The sequence below is a fragment of the Diorhabda sublineata genome, chromosome 5, assembly GCF_026230105.1.
Source record: "Diorhabda sublineata isolate icDioSubl1.1 chromosome 5, icDioSubl1.1, whole genome shotgun sequence".
NCBI classification, from domain to species: domain Eukaryota; kingdom Metazoa; phylum Arthropoda; class Insecta; order Coleoptera; family Chrysomelidae; genus Diorhabda; species Diorhabda sublineata.
The window spans coordinates 13,278,682-13,303,489 of record NC_079478.1 but is presented as its reverse complement, the minus strand read 5'-3'; the positions used below and the strand labels follow the sequence as shown (position 1 = coordinate 13,303,489).

Genomic DNA, 24,808 nt, shown 5'->3' with positions numbered 1-24,808 from the left:
CATTTTAAATTTATCGAATTGAACAACTTTATGAGTGATTAATATATGAAGAGTTTCAATACTTATATTGCTTCAATAATTGATATACCTATAGTAACGAACAGAATGTTTCTTAAAGACTTAATGGCATTGCTTAATAGTAAGAATAACTACATGGGTTTCTTTTTAAGATTTTTTTACTGACTGCTGGAAACAAACTATTTCCTGCCGATAAATATTAAACCAATCTAAGGTTAAGCATATAGGTTTGCCAGATAGTAAACTTTAATCTGTAGTTGCAAGTTTATTTTGCTTCAATAATATCTAAGCAAAGTTCATTTCATGATCTTGTATTATCATCCCACTGCAAGCAATTCATTGATATGGATTTTATTGCTTGGTTACATAATGAAATTAAATATTGATCTTTTTAAGGCATAAAAATTGGAGGAATGCTTTATTATATATATATATATATATATATATATATATATATATATATATATATATATATATATATATATATATATATATATATATATATATATAAACTACTTATAATCTAATTTTATCATCAAAAAATGGAAAATTTTGTAAATTTTCTTAATTTTAGGGACGAATATTTCTGATATAGACCATCTATATGTAAATAGAGTGTGTCTATATTAAGTATTAGGTTTGTGAGGTTGTAAGTAATCAAACTATTTCTTTTTTTTTCACTATTTATTTTTATATAGATCTACCTATCTCCTTTTATACAATGCTTTGGTTGGCCGGCAAAACTTTGAGGAAATTAGAACTTCCACGTTTTTCTTGCATTTCAACAGATATACCATTTTCTGCCCAAGCAATTTTTTGAAAATTTGCAAAAAAACCAAAATCATTAGAAAGAAAATAAGTGTCTGTTGATAATTGGTTACATCAACAATGTTTATAAAACAACTGTACTTAAATAATTGCAGTTGGCAGTGATATTATTGTCAATAAATTCTGTTTGATTATCGACATTTTCCTGTTATTAATCTTTTCAGAAGATTTTTGAGGTAAGAAAATTACATTGTTAAGTTTATTGTGTATAAATAATTCACACAATATACTTGTAAAATGATAGATACTTATATATTTATTATTAACTTACTTACCTTTGAGGTACATGTAATTGTAGGAACTAAAAGCGTAGTTTGTATTTTAATAAGCTTCGTTGATCATTAAATGCAAGTATTAGAAAGTACAAATGTACATTATTTTACTCGAGAAAAAGGAAACAACAATAAGAATTTTTATGAAATCATACTCTTCCATTTATAAAACTCAAATTCACTTTGTGGTTAGGATTCGTTTGAATTGATTTAAATCCCCAGTGCATTCACTGGTTAACGGAACATCAGCTAGTACGAATTAATTTTCCCGGGTTTTGCTGATGCTTGGCATTCCCCCACCCTCAAATGCTCAATAACCCATTGCCCTTGCGCTTAGACGCAAGACGCGCCATTTGCTAAATATTTGTTCGTAATGGCATTGGTAAGTTTTTATCGAAAATAAATAATGTTGTACGTATTTGACTATTTAATTGTGTGTTTATTATGTCATATCCTTATTACGCGTTCATAATAATGTAATAATATCGTTTTTATCTGATTTAAGAGCACGTTTTAGAATCAAGATAGAATTCTTTTAAAGCTCGTTATTTGTTGAAGATAGGGTGATGAGTGAAAATGTTTTTTAGATAAACTATACACGGGATTGAAATTTCGTGACAAACAGGCCTAGTATTACAAGAAACTTTGAGTATTGTGGTTACTACACAATACCTGTTTGCAACAATGGGTACAAATATAAAGGAAGACTTTTTACAATCGAAAGAGTACGTCGTAAAAACTGAAGAATTCGAAGATCTATCCGAAGCAATGTCAGATGGAAACTGCAAAAAGCCGATAGAAGATTCGTTACTTGCTGATCCAGATAATTGTGGCATGTGTGGGTGAGTACGATTTATTGATGTTTTTATCAAGGATAAAACTTAACCCCATTTTTAGAGGTCTTTTGGTAGTCCCTCGAATGCTGCATTGTTTACATGTGTTTTGTGAGGAGTGTCTTGACAAAAAGCTTGTAACCGACGGTGGAGACGCCAGCTCCATAAATGCTTCAATAATTTGCCCAACTTGCTGTCATAGCACATTGGTAAATATTAAGACTTCAATATTTTATGGTTGATATTGTTTTTTTATTCGAAATATGAAATCACTACAAGTTATTAATACAACATTTAATGTTGTACCTAATAGTAATTTAAAATACTAATTTTATAATTCTTCAATATTCCTATTGATGGAGTAACCGGAAATTGATTAGTAATTAAGGAAATTGATTAGTAATTAATTAAATTGTCAATTTATTGTTTATCAAGATGAAGTGTTTCTTCCTTTTCAATATCGACAGTTGAAGGATCTTTTATCCATATATTATTCAAAGCATTATTTGGAAAGTAGTATTTCAAACTATTTATTAGCTCCAAAATTTGAAACTGATAATGTTTCAAGATGTAAATCTTCTTCATCGTAGTTTGATTGGGTTTCAATAAATTGATGTAATGTTTCAAAACCTTTAAAATTTCCTGTGTAAAACTGTAGAGCACTACACCTGGTAGAGTATGAAATAAAAGATGAAGATCTCTGACAACTGCAGCTATCCCACATTCTAGACTTTTTAAAAGCAGTGGAATCAACAGATCACCTGTAAACACTGGGTTCACCTGTATAGTAGCATAAAAAGGGGGAAAAACAATTAAATTACAAAAAAAATTTAGAGGAAAATGTTGATAAAATTTTTGTTTTTACAATTTTTGCCACAACCCAGCTGAATATTTTTAACACCCAGTATTGGGTCGTGACCCATACTGGACTAAACCATGATTTGATGAATGTTCATGATAATTACTATAGTAATACTAGAATTAGAATATTAGAAGTTTGAACTGTTGATGTTTTAAATACATTCAGACTGATTTATAGAAAATATTCAGTCCTTACACTGTAGATTCTAGACTCCGAAATATGATGATTCATTTCAATATAATTCATTAAAATATTGCATGATTATGATACAACATGCAATAAATTTTTGTTTACTTGAAAAAAAAAATAGTTTTATTCTTTTTTTATCACATTTAGTGTTGTCAAATAGACCTTTTTGCTTGTAGTAAATATTGGGAAATTTTGACTTGAAAATAAAAACTTTCTTTTGTAATCTAATTTGTAACAAACCAATCTTCTATGAATAAAAAACTTGAAAATCCAGAAAACGTTCTGGGACATGCTTTAAAAATATCTATAAATATTTCTTTTTTTATTTCCCACTAACAGCCAATAGTTCAAAATATAAGCTATATTTTTAGCTATGGAAACGAATTTTGCTTGCAAAAGCCTACTCCTATATACTATATTTCCTACTTGAAAAGTCTCTAGGTAGCAATATTATATCATAGTCACAAGGCTTTACTCAAAAAATGTGGACAGAAAATCGAGTTATTAATTATATATGCAAGTATATAAAATCTTGAATAACTAAGCACAATGTGAATGTAGATAAATTTTAATGAATATTAATATTTAAAAAAATGATTATATACAGCAGAAAAAACAACAGTTTAATTTTTTTAATTTCCATAATTATATGTCTAGTCTCAAAAGTTATTGGCATTTAGCTTTGAATATTTTTTTAAATATTAATTCACGTGTTTGATCCAATCAATAATTAATTCACAATCCTCTGTTTATTCTTGCTTAAAGGACATTTTCTATGTTTTCTATTTCAAAAATGTTATGCATTCCTATGAAGCTCGTTCAATGGCATTATTTATTTCATAATGTTTGATTTAGTTTTGAAGAAATTAATTTTTTTAACTCTATAATCTCTTGCAGCTACTTTTCCAGAATTTCAGTTGAAATACCTTTTTTATTTAGCGAGGATATAAATGATTTTTTTCAGTAATATAGTACTGTAGATGGATTGATACTGCTTTTGTTCAAATTCATTAAAAGAGATTTACATTGAAATAAATTTATTATAGTATTATTTGCAGAAAATATTTCTCAAATTCAAAGTCCACTTTTTATCTTTGATAATTTTACTTTTGCTACTAATGTGAGTAATTACTTGTATTATTTCATATTTGCGTTAAAGTCCTTTTTCCTAGTGGTGTGTAAGTGATACATCCATGTAATAGATATGTTTCTATTTCTCCTTTTGAATCAATTCACTGCCCGCAAAGAACGATTTTGCCTGCAAATTATTTTATTTTTCCCATAATAGAAAAATTTTATTCCAGATGTTATTTTATCTAAGGTTATTTTTTGAAATAAGCTATGTGTATGCTTCTAATTACAGTTTTTCAATTCTTTTCTAGTTCCTTTTCCATACACATCTACTGGGCTTATAGTTTTGTGTTTATCATTGAATGCAAGTAGGTATATTAATTGTTTGACACTGATTATATTCTAACTTCAAACTATTTTTGTAACACCCAATTGTCAAGTTTTGCTGAATTCATTGGAAATACTAATTTTCCTTTTTGAGAAAATGCAATCTTATTATGATTCTCAGCAAAAATTTCAGAAATACTAGTTTTTTTTGGAGGAAGTTTCCCAACAGCTTGTGATTACCATTGTTTTATTTAGAATCTTCTAAAACTATTATAGAATTTCTACATAGGTTTTTCTTAAGTAGGTATATTGTTGATTATTTGACTCTGGTCATACTCTAATTTATTTTTGTAAAACCCAATTATTAAGTTTTGCAGATAAACAATTGAACTCATTGGGAATATTAATTCTCCTTTCTGAGAAAGTGTAGTTTTATTATGGTAAAAAGTAGACTATAACAGCTAATTCTTCCTATGCATAAAAAGTTTGTTGAAACTTTTTGTCCATTTTGCAAACATTTATCTGTTTTTACATTCATAATATAAAACTGGTTTAACAGATAACTATTATGATCTAACAACATTAGAACTATGTAAACATTTGTTTTTATTTCCAGCTTAGTTAAGGTTCAAACCAAGACCTTGATTTTTATCAAGGTTATCTACCAGTGTAATAATTCCATTTTTGCAAGTTAATTTTTTTATTATCAACATTAATTAAAACGTATTCATATTTATTTTTTTAAATGATGTGAAGTGGGCTTTAGAAAATGGAATACTGTTGAGCTGGGCTGATTATATATTGTTTAAAAGAGCTTTGATAAACTTGATGATAAATTAGAAAATGTCTTTAATAAATGCTAAGAATATTATTTCTATTAATTTAGCATTGGTAAGAAAATTCCCGCATTTCTGGTTAACATAACGTCGCAGCATATTCAATATAATGGCTAATTTGTATTACTCTTTTATATTTGTAAACACATAGAGGCGTTGGTATTTGTTACATCTCTGCAATACTTTTAAGAACTGTTGCACTTGGAGGAAGGGTTATCTATAGTTTTGTCATACTCAAAATATTTACTTCGAAAAATGTGATGTGGAAGTGAAAATTATTGAATCACGTTGTTTCATTTCAGTTCTAATGCAACAGTGCTTTTTATTCTTTGTTCATGACTTGAAAATGTCTTATTACAGTCATAATAATATTGGTTGTTGTGGAAAGGCTAAGGTTGTAGCACAGTGTACAAGTCTTTTCATTTGTTGAGTCTGAATCTGAAAAACATGTGAATAAAATAGGGTCTTGTTCATATTTAATTTTTAATCCATTTCTTTGATGTAGTATAGTATTCATATTGAACACTTCTACTTATACAGATAATTTTATTTGTGAACTTAAGTATATGGAATGGTCCACAGAAATTAATACATTTGGTTTTGGTATTATTTATTAGACTTTGATACAATTCGGTTTATGTCGGACACCTGTATTATAAAAATGTGTCCCCCTTGAAATAAAAACCAAAGTGTCTAAAATTCTTCTTAATTCTAATGAATAATACTGCCAATATCAAGAGCTGTCGTTTAGTTCATATAAGTAGTGTATAACCAAAAGATAACTTCAATGTTTTAAAAAAATCAATATTCAGTTTGTCCAAACCACGTTTATATTATGTTTCTTCTACTTTGAATACTATTTTATATACATATAGAGTAATTTATTGAAAATCTCTGTCATCAACATGTAGTTTCTGACCTCCAAAATATGATGATTTATTAAAATACAGGAGTCCAATACAACAAGCAACAAATTTTTGTTTAGGTAAATTCTACTTGAACTTTTTCTTATCTAATTTATCATTGCTAATTAGACCTTATTTCTAGTAAACATTGGGACATTTTTGTCAATACAATAAAATGAGAAAATGCTTTTAAAATGGCCAACGTGCTAAAACGTTGTGTACTCCTACATGTGGAATGAATAGAAGTGCTCATCTCTTACCTTAAAGCCATTGCGTTTTGAGTCTCTTGGAGTAGTGAAAGTATGCTTTTGCAGTGGCTTTCCAGCTTTTAGCATTCATCTTGAACTTTCCACTTACTTTCCTGTTGCAATCTTCGGATTTGAATTCATACCATATGAATGCTAACTGCATTAAAATGCAAATAAAACTCGAAACTGATTGAGTTTAAAGAATCAAAAGTAACTTATACAACCGAACGTAATTTCATATTTTATCATTATTTTTATCCCAATTAAAAAGAGAAAAATATGCTTCTATTTACGAAAACAACAAGGTGTAAATAGCGACAATTAGATTCCAATTGTGTGTTCCTTATACCAAAAATTATTTTCATTTTGTTGGTAACTAATTGAATGCATTCCTATTTTTACAGGTTGGTACCAAATTGCTTGCTGCACTTCCTCTGGATGTAACAAAAACAAACATTTCTGACGTTTCCAATTCAGTAACCTTGCATTGCACCTCCTGTACAGCAAAAGAAGTTGCTAAATCTAGATGCAGCACTTGCCACAATTTGCTTTGCAATAATTGCGACACGGCTCACCATTTTATGCGCTGTTTCGAGTCACACAAAGTTGTTGCACTTGATGATATGCGCAAAGACGGTGCCAAAATCACCGTACATAAACCACTAGAGTGCGATTTTCATCGCGGAGAAAACATCATCTACAATTGCACAACCTGTAATATGACTGCTTGCGGAGAGTGTGTCAAGACGGAACACAAGGGGCATAAATGTGAAGGAATCCTTGATTCTGAGACTAGAGTGCGCCAAGAAATTGAATCTTTGCTCTCAAAGAGTAAAATTAAAATTGAACAGCTTGCAAAGGCCTCCTCAAACTTGGATAGCAATTTGGAGGAACTTGCCCATCAACGCTCTTCAGCTAGAGATCTTATCAATGAATCATATCAGAGTTACAAGGCTGTTCTTGAAAAATGTAGAGATGAAATTTTAGAAGAACTCAATAAACTGTACCATGAACGTGAGTTGAAAATCATGAAAGAAACTGACGAGTTGGGTAAAACCATAAATAATATGGAAGATGCTTGCAAATATACATCTCGCTTATTGGAAAATGGTACTATACCAGAAATGATGTATCTCAGAAAAGTAGTTGCTTCTAGATTGATCGCTTTGAATAGCAAATCCCCAAAGTGTGAGAAAAACTATTTGGTCGAATTCAAATCTGATTTGGAAAAGTTTGGTTTTGTAATTAAAAACAATTTTGGTAGATTTGTTACTGAAAGTGATATTGTTGTGAAAAACACACCTACAATTTTACCTGATCTGCCTCCTCTTAATATCAATGGCGTTACAAATCCTGTACCAGCTTTAATCACCAATGGCTGTAACGGACCGCCAGTAGCAAATTCCAGTCCGATATCTTTACCAACATCATTGCAATCTTCAATTGATAGTGATATTGGTAACAGTCTACAAACTTTAATGGCTCAGAGTCCTCCTATACCTCATGTCAATTCTAACGCCCTCCAAGGGTTTTCAAGCATTGCTGAATATAATTTACAACAACTCGCTACTTTGGCTGAAACTAACAACAGCGCCGCCACTTCTCCTACAGCAACCTTCAATATAGCCGATCTTTTGACCAATGATACAGCTTACAAAAATCTCGCTTCCCTTGCTAAACTGGGATTAAATGCAGCAGGTAAGACTGGACAATTTACATTTTAATTAGACTGAAACCTATTTCAGCTTCTCAATAATTGTTATTAAAAAAATAAAAGCTCTCTTCCCAGCCGAGATATTTGCTGTGATGGAATACAAACGTGCGATACTCAATCGACGCCACAGGAACACCATACAAGCTATAACGGCTGAAAAGGTGTGCTCTAGACCAGTGCTATCAATCAGCACTATAACATGAAGTACATGTTTTATGTCTAGATTAGATTTATACAGAGATTCTTGATTTATGAAACAATGAAAAATGGAATTATTAGTACCTCACTTACCACCAATTATTTATGAAGAAATCCTTTTTCCTTATTATTTATCCGACCAAGTTCCTTAGTGATGTTGTCATGAATGGTCGAGAGCACACATTCTCTTCCTACATAGTACTGAATATTTCTGGTTAGTGTTGTTCTCATTTTTTTTGCGCATTCTTAACTTCTTCGCTGGATGAGTCACAATTTTTTATAATTCATAATTAAGCTAGCGGTAGTCAGGAACTGTTGCACACATAGACTTTCTGATAGTTATAAGAATAAAATGAGGCACAAGGCATAAACTTAATAAATGTGAAAAATTATTTCCGAGCCCAATCATCTTTCAAAACACATCATTCTGATTAAATGTCTTTTTTCTCTTTTATTAAGTCTTTTCTTCTACCATTCAGCCTCTTGAGAAGTACATGTTCAGCTTTCGTGTCATCCCTTGGGAGGTTGGTCGGGAGGTCTCCTTGAAGTTGGTTTTCATCCTTTGCTTATTTAGCCCTCCGTTCTTCCATTATTCTGTCGACGTAGTTTCTTTAATATCGTTGTCTCGATTTAGTGCTTCGTACTATATCTTGAATTTTCAGTTCTTCTCTTAAAGCTTCGTTTCTTATTTAATCTCTTAAGCTCATTCCTTCAATGTTTTCATCTCTGTTGGCCTAATTATGTTCTTCGTTTTTGTTATGTCCTCTCGAGTTTCCCCTGCATATGTAAGTATAGGTCCTACAATTGTTTTGTATATAAGTACTTTACTATCGGTGAAAATATATTGTGTTTTTCTATATGAGGTCTCACAGATAACCAGAGATTCTTAAGGTCTTGTTTACTTGGGTTTTTACCTCCTGTTGTAAGTTTTTGGCGCTTGTGATCTCGTCTCTTAAGTATGTACATTACACTGGTGAATGGGGTTGTCGTTCATAGCTAGTTCACAACTTAATACTGTTTTTGAGCTACACTGATTTTGAGTATAGAAAAATGAATACAGTAGCACTCGATTAAACTAAAATGACTTTACTATACATTTTATGTTAAATATGGTAATCTCAAATCTAAACAATAACATATGTCATTTAATAGTCTAGTCAATTTTTGGAGAAGGAACTATTATGTTTGAAAGTTCTATTATTGAATATCCTCATTTGGTGGTAATTATATTTCACATCCTCTCCTTCCAGTCTCTAATAGATAAAGCTTGGCTCTGTTTAAATTTTAAACAAATTCGTACAGTCACAATATTCGAAGTTATGTGATTAGTGCTTTGATTAATTTTCAAGGAAAAGTTAATTTGAAAATGACCATTTTGTTTGTGCAGATACAGTACCAAATGGTAACAACATATTGGCCAGGTCAACGTCATCTGCATCAATAAATTTAACCAACAATCTTATCAACGGTTTTGGAGGAGTATCTACCTCAACTTCTCCTTTATTATCAACACCTGATGATATTATAGCTGATCCTCTTACCAATATTATACCTCCAACAGGAAACACCAACCCTCCCTCCATTCCCAGATCAAATAAGGTCAGTCCTATGCAGATACGCTGCAAATTCGGTCAATTGGGACCCAGTAAAGGTCAATTTAATTCCCCACATGGATTTTGCTTGGGATTGGAAGAAGATATCATCGTCGCTGACACTAATAATCATAGAATCCAAGTATGTCGAGAATTATCAAATAAAAATATTATTTAAAAACATATTTTTTTTTCTATTTAGGTATTTGAAAAGACCGGCACCTTCAAGTTTCAATTTGGAATTCCAGGCAAAGATGAAGGACAGTTGTGGTATCCAAGGAAAGTGGCAATAATGCGCAATACTGGAAAATATGTTGTATGCGATCGTGGCAATGAACGATCTCGTATGCAAATTTTTACTAAAAATGGGCATTTCTTGAAAAAAATTGCTATTCGCTACATTGATATTGTTGCCGGCTTAGCCGTAACTGCACACAGTGAAATTGTTGCTGTCGATAGCGTCAGTCCAACTATATTTATCATTGGAGAAAGTGGAGACTTGCATCGCTGGTTTGATTGCAGTGATTATATGAGAGAACCTTCTGATATTGCTATTCATGGTACGTAATAAATTTTGGTTGAGATATTGGCTGATATAAATGTTACTTTAATAATTTAATTTTATGGACATGTTTTAATTATTCTTCTACATTCTGCTGTTAAAAATATTAATAGATTAAAAGATAAATAAGTACATATTGAAATCATTCGTTTGCCTTCTAGCATTTATTTCAGCCCATTGTTACAATTGTGGGTTGGTGTTACTTTTTGATTTTTCTAATTTTTCTATTCACTCATTGTAAAATATTTATATATTTATTTAGTTTCTTCGATATAAAACTACAATATGTTTCCTGTTCTTCAATCTTCCATCTAAACTATAATAATCAACTTGAAACTTTTTAATTTCAACTTAAAACTATTTCCTTGAATTAAATATTAAACCTTTGTGAAAAAATACTAACATAATACGAAGGGTGCAGTACCCTGATGTTTTATGGATATAGATTTATAGATTAAAACTCCCTAGATATATACTATTAGTGAGGATTTGGCTCAACACATTATCTAGTAAAAAATTCACGTTTCACCTGTGATTAGAATATTAGATTTTCAAAACTATTTGTTGTTTATTTACTCATTTAAATCAATTGTTTCTTGAAATTATTAAAAAAATATTTAGATAAGAATATTGGAAATAAAAATTGACAATTCAAGATATACTAAAATAAAGAAATCTATAAAAAGTTGAATTTGCAATAAATTAAAGTTATTACGATAGATGGTTAAAATTCTAAGTCCCAAACAAGCTTTACATATGTGTTTTTTATCTGGAGAATTATTACTCTATGGCTTGATATAAATTTTGGTATAAAATCTTTTATTTTGCACTTTAGTAAAAATCGAATTTTGCTCAACCCACTAATCGTAGCGCTTATTTTTGTTTCTATTTTTATTAGAAATTCGAAACTTTTTGTAACGGTATACTTAGATACATTGTTATTTTTACAAAGGTGATGATAGAATTTTTCATTTTTGTAGGAAAAGAATTTTACGTATGTGATTTCAAAGGGCATAATGTAGTTGTATTCAGAGATGATGGACAATTTCTGCGTAGAATTGGGTGTGAAAACCTTACTAACTTCCCAAATGGAATTGATATATCTGATGCTGGAGATATATTGATTGGAGACTCGCATGGTAACAGATTTCATGTTGCTGTATTTTCACGTGATGGGTCACTCATTTCGGAATTTGAGTGCCCTTATGTCAAAGTAAGTTTATACAAAAATTATATATTGTCTTTTTATTTTACGTTTGGTAATATTGTGTTTGATCTAATACAACTATGGTATAACTCTTATTAAATCGACAAAATTAAGTTTTACTGCAGTCAATAGTATTGGAAAATATTTTGAAGCACAAAAGAATAAACCCTATTGATCTTGAACTTCTGTTCGTTGTAGTGTTCCGTAAAGGCTTTACTTGGTAGTTGATTCCACGGGAGTCCCCGATCAATTGACGTTCTGGGCGTCTGCAGGTCCAGACAGGACCAAATCATGAGTTGCACCGTAAAAATAGTAGCTTGGGTCTTTGCTGCATTAAACTCGAATCAGTGATCGACGACACCAGTGCGCTATCATTGGCACAGTTATAGATCGGGTTTGCAGTTTTGTCGAGTAGATAGTTGATTTAAGGAGAGAGTCGGATACAAAATGCAACCCTGGCGAACACCAGCATTGACCTCAAACCTTTCTGAGGTGTGATCATTGATAGCGAACTGGATAAGTCTATAAGTGAGGATGACAGTTTGTATGATCATAATTTATCTGGATTAGCATGCCAAACTTTGACAAAAGCCTTGGATATGCTTACGATAGCTCACGATTTCTCATATTTCTGTATAGCTCCAATCCATACATTGGTGTCTTAGGCCAAGAAATTCACGATTGATCTATGTTTCTGAAAGATATATTGGTGATGGCTGATAATGTTAGCAGACTCAAGATTTGCTGGTTAATGACGATCTGAATCTAATCGACCAGTGTAAATTGCAAAAGAACGTCGCTATGTTATGTATAATTATAATATTGAATTAACTGTTTCACTGTATTCTCACTCCACTCTTTGATTATCCTACTTTTCTATTATTTAATTAAAATCAAATGGAGGCTGATTCACTAAAATGAGATTTTCTGGAATATTTATACCCCAAACTAAAGAAAGAAAGGATAAATCCTCACTCACACATTCCTACTCAATTGTAGTGTGATAATCCTGAAGAACAGTTGAATTTATTTTTATTCATTGTAACGTTTTATTTGACAGATTGTCATTAAATTAGTTGAATATTTTCTTTTGTGTTTTCCAATTTGGTATATACTATTTCATAAATAATTGTTTTTAGGTATCGAGATGTTGTGGTTTGAAGATTACTTCTGAAGGATATGTAGTCACCCTCGCCAAAAACAATCATCACGTGCTGGTCCTGAATACGCTGTACATCCTGTAAATCCAAGAGCAAGTAGATTTGATCTCACGCTGTAAACAGTACTGAACTGATTTTTTTTATAATTAGCTTAATTATTTTTCATTCATTTTCAAAAAGGGAAAGATTTAGAAGTTTTTATTCGACGTTTCTGAAATTTTTTTTTATTGAGCGCAGTTACACTGCATATATTTACACCTAGGAGTAACTTGTTTTTTACAGTTTTTTTATGATTTTATTTTTATTTTCCATTTTCAGGAAACAAATTTGTATTAGTTTCGATTTTTTCAAACTTGTCCAAATTTGGTTCTTAATTTAGCGGCAGACGAAACGTGGTTCCTAATTTTTTTTATTTTTAAGACGTCAATTAGGTACTATATTTGTATGATTGAATGTGCCAAGGAAGTTCTTATTATTTTTTTTATTTTCACTCCTTATAACCGCTGTTGTTGATTTATATTATTTTTGTTTTTTTAGTATGGCTGAGGTGAAGTGTGTGATTGATTGTTATGCAAACTTATCGAACGGCGTTGAAAATTTTCGCACTTTTCGAATTACATTCATCTATATTAACTTTTTTTTCGGTATTTCTACAGGGTATGATAAATGGTAGGTTACTTAGCTTAGCTTAACTTTATTAATCTCAAAAAGAAAACAATATTCTCAAATGAATGTAATTATATCATCATTCCGTCCAACATTAATTCACTTTGACAGTTTAATATTCTCTCTTTAATGTCACAAGTCATCTATTGCATGTTACCTTTATTTACTGTCATTCGAATTTACGTGTCGGATTGATGTAATGAAAGAAATTTTTCAACGCTGGCACCTATTACTCAGGTTGGATAGCGTATATTCGTTGTGCAACTACGCACGGCGACCAGTGCCATGTAGGTTAGGACCTAAGGTTGCAGCCTAAAACAGCTTCTTGTGATTCTGTAACAATCTGAAGGTTGCCACAAAAATTAATATATAAATTCCAGTTATGAGTGTGTGTGTTCTTCTGATAGTGGAGTAAAATTGGATCGAAAAAATAAGGTTCTCAATGGAAATATTTCTGTTTAGTTATTATTAGTATTACCACTTGAATATTGTAATTTAACTTGCAAATGATATATTGTAGTATTCTTCATAAGCAGTTGTTTCTACATGTTTTAACTGCAATCTATAAAGCTCATTTGAACTACTATCATATGAAGATATTTATATATTATTTTTACAGTAATTTTTTTCACATTTGCTGTCCTGCTGAGAATTCATAACACTTTATTTGAAGTATCAAGATACTTATTGACCTTTCAATGCTTTTTGAGTTCTTAATGAGAAAGTTTCTATTAATATTTAGGTATTTTTATACATTATAAATTCATTCTACTGTTTTAGGGTTTTTTAATTTTTTTCTACAAATTTAATGTTTTTATTTGACATGTTCATAATAATTAAAAAGTTATTTCTATTGTAATAAACTAATGCATCAGTTATAATTTTGGTTATTTGATTATTGATTCACTTGTAACTAGATTGGAATATTTTCTGTAACCCCAGTGAATGAAATTTATTGTCGTGTTATTTTACTCCACTATGAATAAAATTTTTAAAAAATCATCGCGTTGGGCCTTCACCCCGCGGTAAACCATGCCTGTGATAATAGTATCTTCAGGATAAGTTGTGACCTTAGTCTCTTGTTGTTATTTTGTGCGCTGCACGATACTCGCCCGATTTTTGGGCGGTAGCGCGTCGCCACAAGTGGTTTTTAAAATTATATGTATATAATTATATAAAGAAAAAATACCAAAAAAATTACTCCAATTTTAAAAAACAGATTGTTTATGTATTTAAAAATAATCGTATCTTATACACTATATATTTATTGGTCCCAAGATGAGAAACTGTCTTACCCGCCTTTTCATAATATATTTATACACATTTAGAGCTTGTATTTGTACCGTTTTAGGTACGAGTTCAGATAGCTTTAAACAACTTTTGGAAGTGTCAAAGAGACTTGAATTTGGTTTTGATAAATTATATCTACATGTCAAAATTTTACCAACAGGTGAAAATTACACACCTCATTATTTACATGTGGAATATAATAATAAAATAATAATTTCATGGCTACTAAAAAGCTTCACAGAATGTTCTTTTTAATTTTGAAGGTGTCTAGAGCTCATGTGGCTCAAGCACTTATGTCTTTCAGTTTTCAATTTTTATAGAAAATATATAATTTAGTAAGTTATTACCATGGTAATCCAGCTTACCATACATTACCTGATTTTAAGATGATTATTATAGGATGTAGATAGTCTACATTTTCTAGAATAAAAATTTTGCAATTAGGCATTTTCGAAGAAAATTTATAGTAATTTTCTAGGCTTTCAATTATAACATCCAATGGAGTAGTATCTCGTGCTGACTGTATTTATATAGTCTATATATTGAAGAATAATATGAATTAGGTGGTTGTGAGAAAAATAAAATATTGACAGAGTCAACAGATCTATGACTTTAGACAATTCCAATTGATTTTAATTTTGCCATTTGTCAATTTACTATATTTAAATAGTATTAAAGACGAATGGGATTATTTTGGCTATTTAAAATATAGGATACATCATCCTATATATTTTTCTCTGGCGTTGAAACGTTATGAGTTAATGAAAAGTACCTAAAACTTAGGTATTGTTTTGTATGTCGACCCTAAAATTCTGTAGTTTTTGAGTTAGATTACTCAAAAATATGGTTAGCATTCATAAATGAATTATTGTTTTCTAGTTGTAACTGAAGTTCTGTTCGGGCTTTGTTACTGTTTTCTATTCACAAAGATTTGGCAGTAATTTCAACTAAAATAGTTCCTGTAGCTTTCTACACAATATCTCATCCTTTATATTTAGTCCTTTCTCTTCCAAAATTGTTGCACTTTTTGTTATATTTTATATTAAACAATATATTTGTTTTAATGAGCCACAAGGCACGAAGCTTGTTTTTGAGCTTTGGCTATTGGCCCAATTTGTTACATTTATTTTATTATAGAGTTATATTTTTATTTAGTAAGTATATATATATATATATATATATATATATATATATATATATATATATATATAGATTAATAAAAAATTTATATATATATATATATAAATTTTTTATTAATCTATTCTTTCCTTTAGAACATTTTTTTATGTTTGGAGGTAAGCAGTTTCTTCTTAAGGATACTATATTCTTCAAAATTGTATGTGATTTGAATAATCTCACAATTTAACAAATATTCGACATAGTTCTATATTTACTATGTATTTTTTATTTATTTATTTACCAAATATTTAGTTCGTAGTTAAGATAAAATTTCACATCAACTTCATTGGGTAGTTTTGGCTATGCTAAAGTGATACTTCGTATGTTGCATTTGCTCATGTTTATTAAAGATTTTGGGGTTCGTTTCTTTTTCGACTTACTAAAATTACCACTAAACATTCATTTCGGACAATTTTTCATAGTCGTAGTGCAACTATAATTTGTGACGAAGAGTATTTACCTTAAATTCTGAGTTCTGGGACCTATCGAAGAAGAAATGAGCAAATAAATAAATAAAAATCGTTAATTTTCAATTTAAAAAATTAATATATATTATCAATGTGATAGATTTTTCGATGATTTTTACAATCACAGTCTTAGTATATTTACCAAGTGTTTTTTAGATACTCGTATACCAGTAATTTTGCCATAATATTTATACATGACTAAAAACTGACTTTTCTCAGTTTTATGTTAAGTATCATAATACTATGTGAATCAGGTTTGGTTTTCCCTTTTTTTGGACATTTAACCAGTGAAATGAAACACAATCTAATGACAAATTATTTAGGAAATTCATGATATTGACATGAAATGGATTGTCATTCAATCTCTAATTTTCCTTATTCGAGAAAACTATGCATTCTGTGACCAAGTCCTATTTTTAACTATGCAGCCATCATGTTTATCCTTTCTTTGGTTGAGTATTTCGAAACGTCGTTTTTACCTTTTTCAAGTACTAATTTTCCATCAGAAGAGACCTAAAATCAAGACTATTTTTCTATAAAAACATAAGTTCTAAGAAGTAAAAAGTTGTGGAAAATTTCTATATATCAATATTGACAATCTAAATATGAGAGTATTATTATCTTGTTCTGCGTCAAAATTGAGATTAACCTCTTATTTCGTTGGTATTTTCCGCACAAAAAAACGATAATGTTAATTAATATTCAATCATTGAATTGTCATAAAAATGTTTTAATCTTAGATATCTTGATATGAATTCCAATGCCTTATGCTGGAATTTGTGAATAAATTGGTCAGGGCCGGCATTCTTAAATCACTCCTCTCACAAGCGAGCGATCCCTAAAGGGAGTGATTTGATTGGTAGCAATATGGAATTTTTAGATTCTCATGTGCTCTTCCGCTCGCAAATTTATAACACGAGCGACTAGTTACGGCATCATCGGTATATTAGCGTATAGCGAAATACAGAGAAGTAGGTGAAGGTGAAGTTAACATATTCGTTCAATTTTATTCATAACTAAATTAATCAATCAGAATATCAATCAAGGCATAAAACATAAATAGTCTCCACTAACCAAATCAACTCAACCAGACTACAATTATAAATGATGTATATACAATTATAATTTTCAATAAAAATGATAGGTTAGAATTGTCTGTTACATGCAAATGCGAGTGAAATAAAGCACTACCCTTTGGCGTTAGCGTTTATATTGCGAGGAGAGGGCATGAGAATCGAGACAACAATGAATTTTGATCCCCTCGCATTCAACGATATCGCTCCAAACGAGGACCTGAGAATACCGATCTTGATGTAAATTTCCACACATAGCTACTGACATAGTTTTGTGTATTTTGTGCAAAACTGACGATTATCTCAAATGTATTCTATTGCAAACACCTAATTTGATTCACATTGTATATAAATATATTATAATACATTATACTGTTTTCACCAATATTCATTAGCAATAAGTATTTTCAGTCAGTATTGGAGTGAGGAAATCAGTCATTCCATTTAGCAGCATTTTATTAAATGCTGCGAAAAATGTTTTATTTGTTTTTTTGTATTATTTTTATCGGTTTTTTCCTTAGAATTAGAATATTTAGGATAATTATATTGAAGGTGAATATTTTTAGGCCAATAAGTATTTTAAAAGTACCTGTTTGAATTAAATATATTCTATTCTTATGTATCTTATATATATATATTGGAAGGAAATAAATTGGATGGGTATTTGTAACGACGTGAAATATATGTTAGAAGTAGTTGAATGTGGTAAGAAGTTACACATAAGGTTTTCATATTTCTTTCATAGTTTATGGCAAAATATAGTTTTCGAATAAAGTATATTATTTCCAAACAAGGGATTATTTAAATTGCTTGAAAGATAATGAAGTAAGGAAAGATATGTGCTATGGATATTTTCTAAAAAAAATGCGAAAAAGGAAATGAGTTGAGAATGTAACTGGAGTCCCATAAGTAGAAGAGATGAAAATATTCAATAATTTAAAGTTGGCGAGGAAATGGAAAAAGCGACTTTCTGGATACTTCTTTTGCATTTACGAAAACGAAAAATCAACAGATATATAATAATTTAAGACGAAAATAAAGTTACCACTAATTCCATTTAATATTTTGTTGATATGGAAATTTTTGGATTTGCGAACACAAAGAAACCAAATTAATTCTAAAAATAAATGGAGTAATATAAAACTGGTGTGGTATATTATAGAAATGGTAGAGTGTTGTAGTTGTTTTATCCAATTTTTTAGCTACTTAAAGAGACCTGATTGTATATATTGTTGGTCTAAATTATCGTTATCATTAATAATACTCATTCAATTTAAGATCATATCTAAAAATATGGGGTACTTTTAAAACGTACTTGGCAAGATTTTACACAAATACGCCAGATTTTTATGTCAAGTGTATTTGTGCTCAGAATATTGGAGATTGTTACTTAAATAAACATAAAAGAAAAGAAAAAAAAATATATATATAAAAAAGAAAATATATTGATGTTCTGTAGAAAGCCCTTAGGCTTTTAATAATCACCAGTTTCAGACCATAAAGGTTGTGAAATATATTTCCTTATCTCCTATCTAAGAAAATCGTGGTACCTTTTTAATGTTTCTTCATTATAGCTAAGGCAAGTTAGATAAAATAGGCAATTCTGCGAACACTTTATACTTGAATATGTTCATTTGGAATTGGCTTTTGACCAAACAAATCTAATAAAAAACATCATTTGAAAGGTATATAATCAAATTATATTACCTTTTAAATAGTGGAATTTTCTTTCATACACAGTTAATGAACGAAGATTTTCTAAAACTATTCACGTATGCGACAGTTCACAGATAGGCCTAAAAAGGTAACCTTCGGGAGCGTTTTCTTAACATTTACAACCTTTAGTGCTTCAAAACGGCACAAAATAATTCTAAAAAAAGTACAATTAAGCGAACTATTATTTTTGCTTGCACGCAAGAAAAATTTTTGCCTATAGATGTATCTTAATCGATTATCATTTTTTTATTACTTTATACAATTTGATTGGAAATTGATATAAATAATTATCTATGATAGAAAGCTCAAATCGAATCTTCATATTTGGATCAGTCTATGTTCAGATTCCTATTATCAGATTTCAAAAGTTTAACAATTATATTTTTGATTACAAGGAATTTTGGATGTAAGGATGGAAATTTTGGCTAGTATTGACCGGGATTAGAAAATTACATGGAGATGTTATGTGAGTGACAACTTGGCAGACATTTTAATGTTTGATTCCAAGCTTCTCAAATTATATAATATGGATATTTTCTAAGAAGAATTAAGAAAAACAACTGAATGGAGGCCCATTAGTAGAAGAGTTGAAAACAGACCCAGGAAAATATTTGATAATTTAAAGTTGGTGAGGCGATGGAAAGAGCGCCTCTCTGGATACCTCTTTTGTATTTACTAAAACTCTACAAAGTATCTTTCGATATATCATAATTTAACACAAAATATATTTGGAAATTTCTTGGATATATGAACACAAATTGATCAAAAACAAAAAGCTTATGGTGTATAATAGAAAAAGTAAAGTGGTAAAGTTTTCCAATTTTTAGTTTACAAGGATTTACAGAATTCAAAAATTATATAGGGATGTTGTGTGAGTGGCAAATTGGCAGATCTTTTAATGTGTATTTTCAAGCTTGTCAACAGCGATGGGGTGTGATCATTCTTCACACTAGAAAGTTCATAGTAACTGTAGATGATATTTTGTGTATTATGCAGTTTACACTAAAAGTGTAATAACTAGAAGATTATTTAACATGCAGAAACTGGTATCACTTACCTAGGTAGTTTTCTACTGGTATTGCTTTATTAGGTATTGTTTCTGTTAGTGTTTTAATGGTTTAATGACATTAACTATGTCAAAATGGCATCTCGTTCTTGAACCAATGAGTTTTGGAATATTCATGAATATTTCGTCGCTTAATAAAAATAAAAATTGTATGTTCGTCAGAGGCTGAATATGAATTGTTCTAAATATGAGAAGATCTCTCGTGATCCTGTTTTCTGTTGATAAAATTTAGTCATTTAAAGTTAAAAATTATTAGTGAAAGTGAAATTACAATTTTTTCCAAATATGTTTATTAAAATCAGTATCTGATTTGCATTAAATAGAAATTTAACAGTTGAAAAAATTATCTTTATTATTCTTTCGAAAATACATAAATTTTTTATACTAAAATTAACAATATGCAATTGTTCTACCTATACTTTGCATTTAATTCCATTTTCTAGACTTGGTATATTTTAATTCTAAAATGATAATCAAGTAAATACATCAAGGCAACTATTTAGAATCGTACAGTGGGTCAATTCACAAATTTGATATCTTCTAAGAAAAAAAGAAACAATCATTGTACAAAAAAGGCGTTTTAGAGTATTCTAAATTATTGGTAAACGGTTTAGAAAGTATTAGATTTCAAATGTAGGATGAATCTCCAAATTATAAGAACAAAATATGTAAATTTTGCTTGCTTCTAGGGCAGTATTTTTTGACATAGTTTTACTTAAAAAATATAGATGATTGCGAATTGACAACACTGTAATTTCCAAATTATATTGAAAATTTTTATATTTAATATATTTCGCGAATATTTTTTTATTAAATCGTTTTTGATATATTTTTCAAGAATATCATATTTACAAATTATCTTTTTTTTTTTAATTTACGCTTGTTTTTTTTCAGTTTATTTTTAATGTTTTGCACGAATATAATACTTCAATTAATATGGGACATACGAGAGACATTAACTCCATTTATTTATGAAACCTCTTTTGTATGTCTCATCTCATTTCTTAAGGTGGGCTTAAGTTTTTGATTATAACGAGAAATAATATAAAAGCCTATGATTTTAAATATTTTTATGCAAGATATATTTAAGCAATAAGATATTAAAAGGTAGGAAGTGTACTTGCCATATATATTATATATAAATATATTTTTTATTCCGATTTTATTTTTTTGAGACATTTTAAAGCTGTGTGGGTTAATATAATACAAAAAAATTGAAATAATGCAATGTCCCAAATGTGGCTTCAATTAGACACTTTTATGGATTTAGAAACTAATGAATCACTAAAAATTAATATTCAAAAGATATGTATTTATCAAATTGTATTAGTCCGGTCAATTTAGACATTCGAAGTTATATAAATTCTAAGCTGAGAATCAGTAAAATTGTTTCAAATATAATTAAAAATAAAATTATAAAAATTGTACGGTTAGTTTTATCATAAAAAATTGTGGACCATCAAATTATCTACACAATCCAGCCCGTTTTTTGATCTTTGACCTTGGAATAAAATCTTTTCTATACACGGAAATCATGGGAAACTTTCAGAATTTATTTTTAATTATATTTTAAACAATTTTACTGATTTCCGCTTGGTGGGAATTTATGTAGTTTCACTTTTTTGGTCTAATTTGACTGGACTAGTAAGCTAACTTCCCCACTTGGGGTTGCCACATGACACGAACATTTTTTTTCTCTCTTACTGTTCCATTTTCCTATTTTGTATTTATTTTTCTCATTCACCTCTACTTCTTTTTTTATTCATTCATGAAATTATTCAACAATATTTTTAGTTTATAAATTTATGCTTATACTTTTGGATATAGAAACCGTTACACCTAACCTAACCAAAATTTTGTGTATTTTTTGTATATTAGCCGTGATTCATTATTATTTTCTGAATCCACTTTTTATAGTCATTTGAAAGTACAAATGTTAATTCAATATATATGTGTGAATGGACGACATATCATAATTTTAATCCCTTTTAACCGCCGATATTTATAGAAAAAAAAACACAGGGACATTTTCTTTCAAGTACACATTATTTGTTTTTGAGTTACAGCGCTCTGTTTTTACGGTAAACCAACACATTTCTCAAAATTTAAATGTGCATTATTACAAAGTTTGATTCTTTTGTTGAAAATGCACATTGATTATTTATTGGGATTTTTAGGGAGCAAAAATTTTCACACATCATCGTTCAATTTTCTTGAGCGAATAAAATGAGTATAACAATAAAAAGTTTATTCCATAATCCTAGTTATTTAGATAAATATTCTACTTTTGGAAACGGAAATAAAGTTTGAAGATTATAAAAAAAGCTCAAATGCTCAAAAATATAGGTTTACAAATGAGTTTCTAATTCACAATCTCAATTTAGATGTTGAATTATAAATTGTTAAAATTATTTAACTAAAAATATATTATTGCATATCATTTGCTAAGCTCATTATACTTGTTTTCCACTTGTTTTAAGTTAGATTTTTGTTATTCAAAAATAATTGAATGAAAAATATCGCGATATGAGATATTGCCGTGTTCGGTCGAACTAACCGCAACCTAATGACTTCAAAAGTTTAAGCTAAAACTCCTGATCGGTTTCTCAAATGACATCGGCCCTTCGTAAAAAAGTAGTAGGAAAAACAAATTGCAATCTGCTATACGAGTAGAAGTTCCTGCACTTTTACCTTGAATATTGAAATAAATTAGTTTTTAGTGTTGTAACACTTACATTAATAAACCGCATTTAAGAGTGCCGAGCAATTAAGACTTATTATCTAGTGATTATGGATAAAATGAAATATACGTTCGGATAGATAATTTATTTTCACATAATCACTTTCGCAAATTGTCAATTAAACATTTTTTTTTTAATTATAGAAATAATGTGCTACAAATGTGTTGGTTAATCGTTAGTTTCGCGCTAAAAACGAATAAATTAACTGTGTCTTAGTCCTGTCATATTAAACGAATTAAGAGAGAAAAGTGTATACATTTTTGAAAATATTAATAATTGTTATCTCTTTCCAAAGATTTTTTTAGTGATAAGGTATTAACAATAATTAATCGCTAAGCTCTGTATTCAAGCTAGGCACATAGATTATCTGATATTATTAATGGTGTGTTATAATAGCATAGATGAGAAATATTTATTTTTTCTTCTCTTCATCCAATTGAAAGGACGCTGTAAGCATCCATTGAATATGCTTGATAATAACCTTTTTCCATTTTTTATTGTAGATGTTGAAATCATTCGAGAACCCTAGGTGTCCTAAAGTCCCATCCTTATCTCTCAATCGTTTTAAGAATCTGCAGTGTTATCATCCTGATCCGAAATCCTCCCGCCTGTTGAGCTGTGGCATTTAACAAGTTTTGATAGAAATATTTTGATGTATTTAATCTTCGCAGATCGCAATATTTAAATAAAAACATTAATTTCTCTATAGCAACAAGACAACAAAAACTTTGTTGTGCCATTAATAATTGCCTACAAATCGATTTACTTTCTTCTTTTTATTTGTTCTTTTCATAACATTTTTATCATAGTATTAATGTTAATAATGCACCAAATTAAATAAATAGCAACTTGATTTTGTTGGGTATCTCGTTAGAATCAACCCGTGTTTACCTACCATTATTTAACCCTCCTCAGTTGACGAGATAAGAAATCACATAATGGGTGACATCGGCTCTTGCATAATCTCATAGGATTAAAAAAGTTACATGTAATAAGTTTTATCGATTATAAAACAAATCTACACTAAACACAAGTCGATAGATGAGATAACTAAAACTATAGTCGAATGCTCCAGACCAAGAAACTTATTACATAACCTACAAAAGTTTTTATTCTTGCGATTTTGTTTTGATTGGAATCTCGTCGCGACTCTTTCGTTGGTATTTTCATTTTTTATTTTATTTTTGTTATTATAGGTCTGATCAATCTCTCTTCCTTTTATGGTTTCCGTTAGATTATGAGTTTTGTTAGAAAATTTCTCTTCAGGATTTCTTATCACTTTATACTTTGCCGGCAAATGGGCCACCATGTCCAACTCCAATTTTCATACGACTGTATTCAAAAATAATTACAGGTATTCCACTGTCTGTGTCGACTTAGTTAACATCATTCATTTATGATAAGATCATGATATTTTTCTTAGATTTTTAACTAAAATTTGCTTTCAATTCAAAAATACTAGATGTAACAAGACGATTTAAAGTATTCACATATTGTGAAGGCAACTGTCTCATTTTTCCGTATCGTCCTCAAAAATATTATTTTCACTTCCTTCAATAATCTAGTGCAGAGTTGCTCGTTTGTGAACCACTTACCTGGAGTAACCTTTCTACGTGTTCCACTAATTCGACCATTCTTCATACGACATCAATAGGAAAAATCAAATATAGAACTGTCTTCTTCTAAACGCAATCAACAGATAACTATTTTGTCTATTTGTAAAACCGTACGTCATCGGTGGAGGGTTATGCTGCTACAGTCCTGTTGAACCATGATAGATTCCACAAT

At 29.5% G+C, this 24,808-nt stretch overlaps 1 protein-coding gene across 1 annotated transcript; it reads left to right on the top strand.

Annotated features, from left to right (window-relative positions):
* Positions 1–1,438: 1,438 nt before the first annotated feature.
* On the top strand, positions 1,439–15,931 carry LOC130443993 (B-box type zinc finger protein ncl-1). The gene is made up of 8 exons (XM_056778939.1): positions 1,439–1,500; positions 1,706–1,960; positions 2,016–2,160; positions 6,794–8,087; positions 9,689–10,035; positions 10,096–10,453; positions 11,436–11,668; positions 12,802–15,931. The coding sequence occupies exons 2-8, from the start codon at positions 1,803–1,805 to the stop codon at positions 12,904–12,906; spliced, it is 2,640 nt and encodes an 879-aa protein (XP_056634917.1). The 5' UTR covers positions 1,439–1,500; positions 1,706–1,802; the 3' UTR covers positions 12,907–15,931.
* The last annotated feature ends 8,877 nt before the right edge of the window (positions 15,932–24,808 follow it).